General features: G+C 32.8%; 1 protein-coding gene across 5 annotated transcripts in view; it reads left to right on the top strand.

Annotated features, from left to right (window-relative positions):
• The window catches only part of Irak1bp1 (interleukin 1 receptor associated kinase 1 binding protein 1), a 29,219-nt gene extending 14,409 nt beyond the window's left edge, over positions 1-14,810 (top strand). For 2 of the 5 annotated variants that reach the window (XM_015506597.2, XM_015506595.2), the window contains 3 exons: positions 7,331-7,461; positions 7,566-7,794; positions 13,990-14,810. In XM_015506597.2, coding sequence (XP_015362083.1) covers positions 7,331-7,461; positions 7,566-7,794; positions 13,990-14,031 — 402 coding nt within the window. In that variant the 3' untranslated portion in view covers positions 14,032-14,810. Of the gene's footprint in view, positions 1-7,330; positions 7,462-7,565; positions 8,995-10,722; positions 10,747-13,989 lie in introns of those variants that run through there. The other 3 variants (XM_015506598.2, XM_015506596.2, XM_048796275.1) reach the window with 2 other exon arrangements.
• Positions 14,811-15,166: the final 356 nt, after the last annotated feature.

Here is a 15,166-nt window from a genome sequence, read left to right as displayed (position 1 = left end):
GATGATTAGGATATTTTTTATGGAATCAGAATATGTTTCTGAAACCACATGTTTGGGGTATGTGCTTAATCCATGTTGCCTCCTTGTCACAGGAGAAAAAGAATAGTGAGGTTAGAATGGAATCTTGTTTACCCAGTCAGAGAATCTTTGTTTTTAGAAGTAGGAAGTACCTCAAGGTATCACCTAGTCCTATCTTCAGGCAGAGATAGATTATTTTTTCTCTAATTTTTCTATTAGGTTTAGATCACTTAGATCTAGACTTCTTAAAGGGCATATAATAAGAATTAGAGTGAAAAACTGGAATCCTGTCTTTTTATCTCTTGAGATAGTAAACAATATTCTGTTTGTTATCTCCTGTTAACAGTTTTGTGATTTCACCATTTTAATGTAACTATTTCAAGGAAATTTAAAATTACTTATTATGATTTTAGTGATCCATTTGGCAAAAGTATACTCGTGGGGACTAAAAAAATATCTTTCAAAACAAAATGAAGAACAGTCTAAATTACAGAGGTTGAAAGTTGGGAGTATGCTATAGCATTTCAATAGTAGATACTACCTGTTAGAGCTTCAGATTGTAACACAGAGGAGCAAATTATCTTAGTTAAAGAGGTTTATTGTGAGGGTATATCAAGGAGAAAAGAGGAGGAAAAAAAATAGTCCCATATTTCATAAAAAACTGGCATATTTTCCAGACCACAGAGTTTTGTAGAGATTGAACTTTCAGGTACAAAGAGTACATTAGAACTGCTTGTTTTAAGAAATAACTAAATGATGACTTAACTAAACTCTCCTCCTTTTCCTTCTGCTTTAACTTGCCTTTTTAATGTATTATATTCAATTTTCTTAAGAGAATATCTGATTACATTTTGTATAGAGCTCTCTGGAAATCAGAACTCACATTATATTATACAATCCAATACATGATTGTCCTTAGATTAGCACCAGTAGTAGATATTATCTAAAATATCCAAATTTACAGGAGCAGAAAATAGAGTGTGAAGGGGGTGTGTGTGGAATAGGAGATCTTGTTCAACAGGCATAAAGTTACAGTTATATAGGATGAATAAGTTCTAGATATCTACTCTACAACATAGTAGCTATAATTAGTTTGGTATTATGCACTTACGAATTTAAGAGGGTAGATTTCATGTTTTAATGTTCTTACCACAGAAAGAAAAACAAAACAGCAAATACCACAAGAAAACATTGCAAAGTGATAAATAGGTTTATGGTCTTCATTATGTTGCTTGTGGTAATGGTAACACAGGTTACTTTAAAATTCGACAAATTGTATATGTAAAATGTGTGCGGTTTTTTGGTTTGTCCATTATACTTTAATAAAGCTGTAAATAAATTTTAAAAAGATTAATGGACATTACTTTTCCACATAATATCTGAAATTTTCATTCTGAAAGGCATTTTAAAGATGTTTTAGCTAACCTCCCACCACTTGGCTGTTCCCCTTTGGTTTAAGAATAAACATGTTGAAGGTTAGAAAGTTTCTAAATGACTTCATTAAATGTAGATGAGTGAATATGTGTGGGAAGTGGGAGTTGGATTAAAAACCGGGCTTTGAGATTCCTATATTGGTACACTTGTCACTTCTTTTGTTCTTTCTTATAATAATCTCAGTGTCAAGAGAGATTTTAAAGCCTGAAATATTAGAGGCATTCACTAATGTATATCAAAAGAAAAAGTAGTGTAGCACTCATAAGAATTTCCCCCTCCCTGTTCCCACTTATTTTTCCTGAATGCCTCCCATTATAACTGGGACTTAGAGAGGCTGCCTTTGCTAAAAGCAGTGACTCTTTACCTAGATCTGCAGTTGCTGTCATGGGTAACTGAAAGCAAGAGAAAGCTTAGCATCTCTGCCTTTATTTTATATTTGTTTCCTTTATTACCTTAAACTTTGGATTGTGTTCCTACTTAGTTCTGCACATTGGTATATTAATCTTCTAAGGAGTGTTTATCGAAAAACTTCACATCATGTACAACCATAAGAATAGAATCCTAATTAGAATAAGTTATACTCCATGTATGTATAATATGTCAAAAATACTCTACTGTTATATATATCTAAAAAGAACAAATAAATAAAACCCTCTAGTAATACAAGGTTTATTAGCCCTAAATTTACCATACTTATCTGTTTGTCTTGAAGACAGAGACAACATTTACAGCATCTCTTATTTCAGACCTCTGGGGTGGCACCTATAAGTCTTCAAGCTTGTCCTAAACCTTCCTGGAAATTATTCCATGTTTTAGTTAGCTTTTTCACCACTGTGATCAAAAAACATGACAAACAATTTTAGAGGAAAAGTTTATTAGGCATTCACCATTTCAGAGGTCTCAGTCCATAGATATAGCAGACTCCATTGCTCTGGGCCCGAGGTGAGGCAAAAGATCCTGGCAGAGAGTGTAGTGGAGCAAGGCAGCTCAGGACACCAAGAAGATACTCTGCTCAACAAAGACAAAATATAAGCCTCAAAGGCACACCCCCAGGGACCTATCTCCTCCAGCCACACCCTATCTGCCTACAGTTACCACCTAGTTAATCCATTCAAGTGAATTAACCTACTGATTAGATTAAGGTTTTCATAACCCAATCATTTTACCTCTGAACGTTCTTTTATTATCTTACACATGAGCTTTTGGGGGACACCATAACATCCCATGATGAGACTGCCCCCTGCCCCCAGCAGGAACTGTCATCCATCTCATGAGAACTGAAGTGTGCCCTCTTTACCCCTTTCTAGGATTACAGGTCTGGTGGATAAATTTCCTGAGCAACAAGAGGAAATTGCCCTCTCAAGTGGTAGACATCTCTGGCACTATCTAATAGAAACAGAACTCAGAGAATGAACAACTAAACCACAGTTTAATCAAATCTGCTTAATTATGCAGACCTCTTGTCCCCTACCTCATTCCATCCTCTGTTTAAACCTATACTCATGTGTGCTCTGAAGATAGGACTGAGAAGCTGGATCTCACTTTGCCTTCCCAGCATGGCCTTATTGATTAAAGTATCCTTTCCTGCTTTTCATATACCTTTTCTCTTTGGTGTTTGGGACAAGTGGCCAAACATGGTCTTTTTGGGACCACTGGAGTCAGGACCCTAGCCTAGGACTCCAGTAACACCATATGTTGAGCATTTTCCATCCACATCTCATCCAATCTTTGTTTTAACTATTCATTTTTCTTTTGAAATATTTTATACGTAAGACCCATTGCATTTCAGACATCTAATAAACAACATTTTCTAACCTTATACCAAAATTGACTTACTGTACCTATCTACTGTTAGAGTATCTCTTCCAGAAGGAAAAAAAAATAGCTAATTATTTTCTTGAAGTATATAGCTGAAGCTCACAATCATATTGATGCTACATTTGTCTTCTCTAGGAGTAAAGATCCTCGCTTTCTTTGGTCGTTTCTTATATGAAAAACTCTTTCCTGAGTTAGTCAATTTCATCCTAAAGGATCTACATCTATAGTGTCCTGCTGTGATTTGACTATTCATGTTAGAGGAAGATGATTATTATCCTCACTCTAGAATATTTTTTCCTAGTAACACACTGAATTAGCTTTTGGGCATTTGCATCACTTTGTTCTATTTAGCTTATTGGTCAGTAATTAACAGTCTTTCTCACATGCTGCTTTTTGAATCTCCCAATAAATCGTATTTCTTCCATCTTATTTTTTTATTTACTGATTCAAAATGAACTGGGATTTTATATTTGCCTCTATAAAATTTTGCCCATAGATTCAATCTATATTCTTAGCCTGCAAAATAGCAGAGAAATAAAGTTTATAATAAAGAGAAAAATAAAGTCAAACCACTGCAGAACTGATACAGATGTTAAAATTAATTGGCAACGTCATTGAAAGATATTAGAGGGCTGGGGTTGTGGCTCAGCGGTAGAGCACTTGCTGGCATGTATGAGGTACTGGGTTTGATTCTCTGCACCACATATAAATAAATAAATAAAAAGGTTCATCAACAATTAAAAAGAATATTTTTAAAAAGTTATTAGAACTGTTTTATATACACTCAAAAATTAAGTAAGGGAGAGGAGAGAGGTAAAAGTCTTAAACTTCCAGAGATGAAAACTATAGTGTGAAAAAAAGAAATATAGGACTAATATCAAAGTTGACATTACACAGCCAAGCTTAGTGAATTTGAAGACACTGCAATAAGAACATCTAGAACAAAACATAGTAAGAAAAGACAAAAAAGAATCAATGGATTGAGGGACAACTTGCAAGTGACCTAATATACATTTAATTTTAAGTCCCAGTGGAGGAGAGAATGGAGAACAAGGATACATCTGGAGAAATAAGAACCAAAAACTTTCCAAACCTAAGGGGAATTGTAAAACCACAGATTCAAAAAGTATAATCAACCCTAACCACAACAAATACAAAAATATACAAGTGCACATTATAATCATATTGCTTAAAACCAGTGAGTAATAAAACAGCCAGAGGGAAAAATATTCATTGTATACCAAGTAACAAAGGCAACAGATTTCTCCTTGAAAACAATGAAAGGGAAGAAGCAGTAGAATTAACATATTTAACAAACTAAGAGGGAAAATCAACTATAAACCTAGAATTCTATATCCAGCAAAAATACTTTTCAAAAACTAAGACCAATTAAAGAGTGTTTAAGTAAGCTGAAATAATTCATTACCTGTATACGTGCACTATGAGAAATGTTAAATGATATCATTTAGACAGAAGAAAAGAGACCAGAAGGAAACAGGAATCTACATAAAGGACTGAAGAGTACTGAAAATGTTAACTATATGGTTAATATATGATATTTTTATTACATAAATCTTTAAAAAATATAAGTATTGTGAAGTTCTTATATATAAAAATGGTACATTTCTTGGAAGATTTTGATAAGTTAAACATGTATCCTGTAAACCCTAAAACAAACATTAAAATAGCAAAAAGGACTATCATTAATAAGCCAATGAAGGATATAAAATAGAATAATAAAAATATACTCAATCCAGGAGTTGGAGAATATAATGCTAAGTGAAGTTAGCCAATCCCAAAAAACCAAAGGTCAAAGTTTTCTTTTATATGAAAATGCTGACTCAGTGGCATTGGTGGGGAGCATGGGAGGAATGGAGGAACTTTAGAAAGGGCAAACCAGAGGGAGGGTAATGGAGTGGGCAAAGGGGTAGGAACAATGGTGGAATGAGTTAGACTTCATTACCCTAAGTACATGTATGAAGACATGAGTGGTGTGAAAATACTTTATGTACAATCAGTGACTTGAAAAATTGATTTCTATATTTGTAATATGAAATGAATTGCATTCTGCCATCATGTATAACAAATTAGAATAAATAATTTAATAAAAATATACTCAATTCAAAAGAAAACAAATTGAGAAAAAGAGGAACAGAGACAAATCAAAAATAAATAGTAAGATCAGAGGTTTAAATTTAACCATATCAACAATCATATTAAATGTAAATGGCCCAAATACCTTCATTCAAAGGCAAGTGTTTCAGATTATATAAAAAAGTGAACTCTCTCTATATGCTGTCTGAGAGAAGCATACTTTAAATATGAAGGCACATTGGTTAAAAGATGAGGAAAGACAGACCATGCTATCATGAATCAAAAGAAAGGTAGAGTGACTAAATGATATTAGACAAAGTAGATTTCAAAGGAGAGAATATTACCACAAATAAAGAAAATAATTTCATAATACTAAAAAAGAGTTAATCAAGAGGACATGCAATCCTAAGTACTTAGATCAAAGCTTCAAAATACTTGAGACAAAAATGATAGAACTGCAAGGAGAAGTAAATGGAGAAACCATGTTTATGACTTAAAAGACTCAATATTATTAAGATATCAGTTCTCCCAAAAGTGATTTATATATAGATTCATTACAATTCTAATCAAAATTCCAGCTAGCAGCCAGGCACCTTGGTGCTTGCCTATAATCCCAGTGACTCAGGAGATTGAGGCAGGAGGATTGCAAGTTTTAGGCCAGCCTCAGCAACTTAGTGAAGTCCTAAGCAACTTAGTGAGACCCTCTCTCAAATAAAAAGGACTGGGAATGTGGTTCAGAGGTAAACTGTCTTTGGGTTCAACTACCAGTGTAAAAAAAAAAAAAAAAAAAAATCCCAGCTAGGCTTTTTTTTCCGATAGAAATTGACAAACTGACTATAAAATACATGTAGAAATTCAAAGGATCTAGAACACTTTGACAAAGCAGCATCTTTATTTATAATAGCCAAAAATTGGACACAACTAAAGAGTTTTCAAAAAAACTATGTTTATATTCATATAACAGAATATAAAATTAACCAACTATTGACCATCTACAACTAAAAAAAAGTTATAAAAAATTAATCCACTATTATGCCAGAATAGGGATGAATCACAGATGCATTGTGCCAAGTGGAAGAAGTGAGTCTCAAAAAGGTGCATATTGTATGCTTTCATTTATATGACATTCAGAAAAAGTTCAATGTATAACAAGAGAACAACAGACCAATGGTTGCCGGGGGTAGGGGTTGATTTAATAAAGGGGGTTCTTTGAGGGAATTTAGGGAAACAAGTCTATTATTATAGTTGCAGAGCTCTGCATATTTATCAAAAGTCATAGAACTTTACACTAAAATATTTATAGTGTATTTAAAATAAATAAATACATAAATGGTGCCATGATGTGATCATTTTTGAAGTTAGGTAATTGATGTCCGGGAATTCTTCAAATTCTTAAATCTACCATTATATATGTTTGAAATTATAAAGCTAAAAAATAAACTATGATATTAGAAGATGTCCACATAGATCATAGTATGATTAATAGAGTAGTAGTAGTAAAGACAAAGAATTATGAGATGACCTCAACTTATACAATGCAGAACATAGTCAAATAGATTAGCTTCTGCAAATAGATGTGAAAATGACTAGTGGCAGTAGTGAAGTATGATGTAATTGCTGCTTATCAGTATCTAATGGCATAGATTAGATTAAAGAAAAAAAAAGTTATCAGGATTAGAAATTAGCCAAAAAATAAAACTGAAGGGGAAATCCTCCAATTTCATAGAAATTCAAATTGAATAAATGAATTTTAAATATTCAGGTCAATATAGATAAATTTCAAAATTCATAAGCAAGAGTCTTTTAATAGCAAAATAATTTAAGTATCAAATAGTCTTTCTTTTTTATTATATAATATAAAAGAACCTTATAATCTAGGTTTACTTTTTTTACTCATATTTTAAAAAATAAATTTGAAACAGTACATTAGACATGAAAATAATACCAAGTGTCATTTCATTTACAGGTTTGCCTTACATTTACTGAATTTGGAAAGATGCAAAATATTTGTAATTTCCTCGTTGAAAAGCTAGATAGCTCTGTTGTCATCAGTCCACCCCAATTCTATCATACTCCAGGCTCTGTTGAGAATCTTCGGTAAGTTTAAGCACATTTTTATTATTATTAACTAAATTATTAATTGCTTAAACAAAACTATTCAGTGAATGCCATATTAATAATCTCTGCATTTAATTCCTCAGACGGCAAGCCTGTCTTGTTGCTGTTGAGAATGCATGGCGCAAAGCTCAAGAAGTCTGTAACCTTGTTGGCCAAACCCTAGGAAAACCTTTACTAATCAAAGAAGAAGAAACAAAAGAATGGGATGGCCAACCAGATAATCATCAGTCATCCTCAAGTTCATTAACTGTACAACAAAAAATCAAAAGTGCAACAATACATGCTGCTTCAAAAGTACTTATAACTTTTGAGGTAAGAGGGAAAGAGAAGAAAAAAAAACATCTCTAAAGTTCCAAACAAAATATGTTGTATTTGTATTTTTTAATCTATTTTTGTACTTTTTATAAAGTTTCCTTTTGTCCTGAGTACATATGTTGGATAATAGATAAACTGTTTCTTTATACGATTTGTAAGTCCTTGAATATAGTTCCACAGAATGTTCACCTTTTGTTTTCAAGAACTAACTGAGAAATGTTCTTGGGAAATAAATGTAATATATGCACACTTCTGTATACCAGCAATTCATACAAGTGCATGTACGATATTTACAATATAGGAAAATACTGACACTTTTATTTCATCCATGTTCTTATATGACACCACATTTTATATAAAAACTAGGCTTCCACAACTTAAAATTTTTACATATAAAAGGAAATCTTACCATCCCATCAGACCTAATAATTTTCTAAATTCATGAGTTTGATTATTTACAAACTAGTAATTTAGCCTGTTACAGTTTCTTAGATGCTGACAGAATACATGAGACTCCAGGAACAGAAACAAAGGAGCATGAACATCAGCATATTGTCATTGGCTCCCGTTGTCCCATGTTACATAGGGAAGCACAATATGGCCATAAACATAACTACACATTCAGCAGATTTCTTATAGCTGAGGACTACGGAGCTTGAAAAATTCACTGCTTTTTATTATGAACAAAAGCAAACCTCTTTGTCCTAGAAGGCATTGCCTCTTCCTTCACAGATGCTCACTGCAAACTCAGTCCTTAGAAATAGCTCAGGTAAAGAGTAGTCACACCTAGCAAGAAATGTAGGGAAGAGGAAATTCATAGAAGACTGTCTTTCTCAACATATCTGATAATTTTCTTACTAGATCCAGACCATTTTATGAAGACGGAGACCAACAACTTCACAACATTAACAAAAAGAATGATAATACTTTTGATAAAAGGATAATAAGGTATACTAGGGAAATATTGATGCCCAAAATTGACATAATGTATGAATTAGACTCTCTTCTACAGTGCTTGTTAGATGATACTAACACCTGTGTGATACAAGCTACATGTGTAATGCAAAATTTCCTAGTACATGTATTATAAAAGTAAAAAAAAAAAACAGTTAAAAGTAATTTTAGTAATGTATTTTATTTAAGTCATTATATCCAGAGTATTATCATTTTGGTATATAATAAATATTTAAAAAATTATTAATATACTTATATTCTTTTTTTGTACTAAGTCTGTTAAAATCCAGTATATCTTATGTTACAGCACATCTCAATTCATATGCTAAATTTTTATCATGAATACTTGATCTGTATTAAATCCCTATACTGAGCAGTTGGAAAAATTGATTCACATATCCAAGTTGTTCCAAACATGTTTAAGTTATCCAGTAATTAGATCAAGTATCAATTTTGAAATTAAAATTTAAAAATTTTAAATGCACTTCCTTAGTTACATTGCCACATTTGAAGTACTTCAGAGCCATAAAAAGGTATTGCCTACCTATTTTAACAAAGCAGGATCATACACTGATATATAATGATCCTTAAGCTATTTAAAAAGTACAAACCATTGCTATCGCATTATATATTATTTATAAGCGATCATATCACAATTCTGTTACACCATATGCTTTCCATTCACCTAGGATTTAGAATTTTTCCATACATCTAGGACATAGAATTTTTCCTTTATAGCAATATTTCTTTCCAACATATATCAATATTTCTTTCCAACAACATATTCCAGGATGTAGTGTTCATCACTTCTTACTTTTCTTAAATAGCCCTGAAACAACTAAAATTTAATCATGTGGGCAGATTGTTCTTAGTCATGGGCTTCATAATATATTGGGTTCCATCATATTTGATAAAGAAGATTATCAATTGAGCATGAAATACCTAAGGCAAATTTTTTTTTTTAGTTAGCAAGCACTTGTTTAAATTAAAAGAATAAAGATTGTTGCTTCAAAAAAAAATCTGTAGAATGTAATCTTGCACTTCAGTAGAGTGGCTATGGAAAGAAATCCTTCAGAAATTAGACTGGTTTTATCTATGGCATCCTGTACACCTTTCCAAAAATTCCAAATTACAATTGCTACTTTCTGAAAGACAAAGGATTTTTTTTTCTAAGAAACAGACCTACTATATATCCTAAGCTTCTTTTTAAATTTTTGGTACATATTAATGATACAGAACAAGTAGGTATCATTTGTACATGCAAATAATATCATTTGATCAGTTTCATTACCCAATACCCCCTCTCCTCTCTCCTTCTTATCCTCTTCCTCTACACCAATTGTCTCCTTTCTACTTTTACGACATCCCTTTTTTCTATTTTTCCCTTTCACTTCCACATATGAGAGAAAACATGATATTTGTCTTTCTGAAATTGGCTTATTTTGTTTAATGTCATCTAAACTCCTTTTTAAAAAGAAATGCTATTAAAATAAGGTATCTGAAATTTTATTCAATTACAACTAAAAAAATTAAAATTAGAAATGTTTATCAGTATTCTCATTTAACAGTCTATTTGAGTTCATTGTAAATAAATAAGACCTGGAAAAAAATTTTGTAACTCAAGATGCTATACCTTATATCCCATAATTATTGTTATATCTTCCTCTGGAATGTAATTAGCTAAGGAAATCCCACATCTGTCAGACTCTTTGAGAAGAACTGCATAGTGAGGAGCCTTATACTAGCCTACAAAAATAAAGCATGAATCATGAGGTCAAAACCAAGAATTAGTAAATGATTGTCCACATTATAAAATTTAATAGAAAGCAAATACTTTTATTATTCATTCCAGAAACAAATATAAATTAGTTTTAAAATAACATGAATATTTACTATTGTGCATACAGTATTTGCAGCCAAACAGCATCAACTCATAACCTAATGTGGCCTCTATTACTTCAAAATGTTCAGGTATCTTAATAGACTAGAAGTAACAGCGGCTGATCCAAATCCAGACACCACTTTCAAGGAGAGGAAATAGAAGTCTTTCAAGAAGGATTATTTGTATCATTTTTTATTAGCAAAATAAAACTTTTAAGCTTGCTTGTTAGGAGGATATTTTCATTTCAGCCACTCTTCTGGAGCTCTGGCTTCATCATCCCAATCAAAAATTATTTCTGGGCTGGGATTGTCGGCTCTGTGGCGGAGCGCTTGCCTAGTATGTGCGAGGCACTGGGTTCGATTCTCAGCACCACATATAAATAAAGGTTCATCAACAATTAAAAAAATTTTAAAAAGATGTAAATCATCATGGATTTTTTTTTAGAAATTATTCTCAGCCATGTAACTTGTGGATGATCACCAATTTCACATCAAAATGAACAAATACTGGCTTTAGACTTTGTACATTGATTCTATTATAATAGAAGAAAAAAAGACTAAGTAAACATTTTTATTGATTTTTAAAAAAATAAATGACAGCAGAATGCATTACAATTCTTATTACACATATACAGCACAACTTTTCATATCTCTGGTTGTATATAAAGTATGTTGACACCAATTTGTGTCTTCATACATGTACTTTGGGTAATGATGTCCATCACTTTCCAGTATCCTTTCTAATCCCCACCCCCTCCCTTTCCCTCCCACCCCTCGGTCAATCTAGAATTCATCTATTCCTCCCATGCTCTCCCTCCCTACCCCACTATGAGTTAGCCTCCTTATATCACAGAAAACATTTGGCATTTGTTTTTTTGGGATTGGCTAATTTCACTTAGTCTTATCTTCTCCAACGCCATCCATTACCTGCAAATACCACGATTGATTTCATTCTCTTTTATTGCTGAGTAAAATTCCATTGTGTATATATGCCACATTTTTTTAATCCATTCATTCACTGAAGGGCATCTAGGTTGGCTCCACAGTTTAGCTATTGTAAATTTTGCTGCTATGAACATTGATGTGGCTATGTCCCTGTAGTATGCTGTTTTTAAGTCTTGGTGAGGTGAACAGAGAGCCTACATCCTGGGAGCAAATTTTTATCCCTCACACATCAGATAGAGAGCTATCTCTAGGGTATATAAAGAACTCAAAAAGCTAAGTACCAAAAAAAACCCAAATAACCCAATCAACAAATGGGGCAAGGACCTGAACAGATACTTCTCAGAAGAGAATATACAATCAATCAACAAATATATGAAAAAATGATCATCACTAGCAATTAGAGAGATGCAAATCAAAACCACTCTAAGATTTCATCTCACTCCAGTCAGAATGGCAGCTATTATGAAGACAAACAATAAGTGTTGGTGAGGATGTGTGGGAAAAGGTACACTCATACATTGCTGGTGGGACTGCAAATTGGTGCAGCCAATATGGAAAGCAGTATGGAGATTCCTTGGAAATTTGGGAATGGAACCACCATTTGACCCAGGTATCCCTCTCCTCGGTCTATACCCATAAGTAAACATATATTATTGGCTACATAGGTTTTTTAGATTTATTAGAGTTTCATGTACTCAGTATATTTGACAAGAGATAATATTAGAGAAACAAAAACCAAAAATAGTTTACACACTAAAAGCTGAAAAGCCCAGGTGGCAAGAGAAAATGCTCATTTAGAATGATCATGAAACAAGTTATTGATCCCTGAATTAAATCTTCCAAATGCCATGTTGCTTATCATCTGGTGTGGGGCATGAAGCATGTCCACCCTTAAAAATGAAAGTGTCTTTCAAAATAATGATTCTGTCACCTATCTTGCTCATTTTCCTTTGATAAACAATTTTGGACAAAGTCAAAAATAGGTAAATAGTTTCAGCACTTCATATATACATCAGTTTTATACTGATCACATTAATTACTTCCTAGTTATATTTTATCTGTTCCTCTATATGACTATGAACTCCTCAAAAGAAGGCCGTGTTGGAGACACTTATTTTCTCAGTTTCTGGCTAATAAGAGGGGAAGAAAAAACTGACTGTCAGATATTCTACTTTGTTCCCAAACAAAAGAGATCATTAATAGCACTATAGCTGACTGCCATTAACATGAAGTGGAGAAGGGAAACACAGGACATTGATTCCAGATGTATTCTTAAACCATATATGTTTTCACCAGAAGGCATGGTATTATTTCCCTAAAGCTTACCTTTATTAAGAAGGAATTTGTGGGTTAAGAGTAGAGATCAATAGTAGACGACTTACCTAGCAGGCATGAGGTCCTGGATCCATTACCTACCACCAAAAACAAAAACCTAAATTCATCTCAGGCTTATTGAAGTGGCTATATACATGTATCTTTGTCTTTTACCTCCTCTTGCCACCGAGGGTGAGTACCAGTTGTGCCATACTCTTTCACCAGCAGGCAGGTTACATAACAGTATGCCTAGAGAAAGTCGCTTTTGAAGTTCTGACTGTAGCCACTAGAAAACTGCATATAATAAATTCAGTTTACTTATAACTATTAATAAACAAATGCTTTAACTGAATTTGTTTCCATTGGCATTAATTTTGCTTCCAAAGCTTATTTTAGAAAATCATATTTGTACCTTATAGCAATAATGAATGTGTGGCACACAAAAAATTACATTTTTTCCTTCTATTGAATCAGTGATATTCTAATTTCATTTTAAAAGAATTAGTGTAATGATCCAAATAAATCAACTCTAGCACAAGTAAGTAAATAGCATCAAAAGAATTTTTTCCACTTATGTTAAATTAATCATGAAAAGTTCAAGGCATAACATTCTATATGGAACAGGATGTAATGTATGATTGATTCAATGCTGAATGTCAACTAAATAATAAATTCATTTTAGTTTGTCAAATACCTCACTGCAAAGTAAATATTTCTTCTTCACCTTCATTGTACCATTCCTAAAATTATAAAGATTTGGTGATACTGATTCAAATGGTCTGCAACTAAATCAATTTGTATATGCAGCTGAAACCTTTAAAAAGCATTTATTTGTAAACCACAAAGGTCAGCATATATTTGAAAAATGTTTATATTGGCTTTATTCTGTAGGTGGGCTGAGAATTCAGTCTCCCAAAATAGTATTCCTCTTAAACATTGCATTTATTCAAAATATCCAATTACTTAATGCTTAATTTGAACAAGAAGAAATATAGAATTGATGATCTCAATATTAAATCAAACATTTTAGAAATGCTTTACCTAAATGGTTAGACATTTCACTGACCACTATGCACTAATGCTTTGCCATACTGTTAGGTGAGAGTCCTGGAAACAACACTGCAACCCACACACAGCTGACTGAGAACACCTGCTGCAGCTCTGAGGAGAACAGGACAGATTCCCCCTCTCACCCCAGGAGAGCTGCCCTGCTGGCAAGAAGAGTGAAAAAACCACAGCAGGGTCCACCCTGCTTCTCTGTGTAAACTAGAATATTCAAAAAGGGGTAGACAGGCAGCAGCAGACAGAATAATATACTTCTTGAAAGATAGCATGGCCCGGGTAGATCCTGTAACATCACTTCTAGAAGTCTATATGGAGGTAGTACTTTTAATGCTGTTTTCAGTCTTAACACAATTCTTATCCATATTTTTGTACACCCTTTAATACTTAGGTTAATATCAAGACTAGAAAGAAACCTGTATAATCTAAAGAATTTTTCAAAATCCTGGGCTTGAACCCAGGCCTTATGCAGGCTATGGAATGTAGTGTACCTGTACTGCTACACTTGTAAGCAACTGCATCTGTGAAGAAGTGGCAAAGGCCAAAATTTATCAAGTGCTTGAAATTAATAAAACACATGATAATTAGCAAAGTCTTGTTTAGAATATTTTTCATTAAGGAAAAAATAAAACAGGAAATTCTGACTACTCTCTCCCTTTTCTATCCTGGATCACATACAAAGCTGCTATTTCTCATCAATTCTCTTTTTGATACTTAGTCAAACAGCCCCAAAGCTTGCACATACATGTGAGACATAATTGAGGATGCTATACATAACTTAAGCCAAAATCTTTTCATTTTTTTCCACCAAGAAGATAAATTATTATGAATGTAGAAGTTTTTATTACTGATTTGGGGAAAAAACTGGATTTTATGATTTTAAAACTTTATCCTGGGGCTGAGGTTGTGATTCAGTGGTAAAGTGCTTGCCTAGCACATGTGAGACCCTGGGTTTGATCCTCAGCACCACATAAAAATAAATAAATAAAATAAAGATATTGTGTCCAACTACAACTAAAAAATATTTTTAAAAAAACTTTATCCTTTGTCAAATCTCAATCATAGAAAGTAAGGTGTATCATGTTATCCACATGTTCTTTTTTTTTTCTATACTTTGTCCAAAATATGTATTATTTTCCAGTCAAACCTAAAATAATATGGGACAAATATTGGAATAAATAAATATCAACTTACCTAATTATTTTCTAGTTTT

The sequence above is a fragment of the Marmota marmota genome, unplaced genomic scaffold, assembly GCF_001458135.2.
Source record: "Marmota marmota marmota unplaced genomic scaffold, marMar, whole genome shotgun sequence".
Taxonomy (NCBI): domain Eukaryota; kingdom Metazoa; phylum Chordata; class Mammalia; order Rodentia; family Sciuridae; genus Marmota; species Marmota marmota.
The sequence above is the reverse complement of the archived record's forward strand: the minus strand, read 5'-3'. Positions and strand labels throughout refer to the sequence as shown.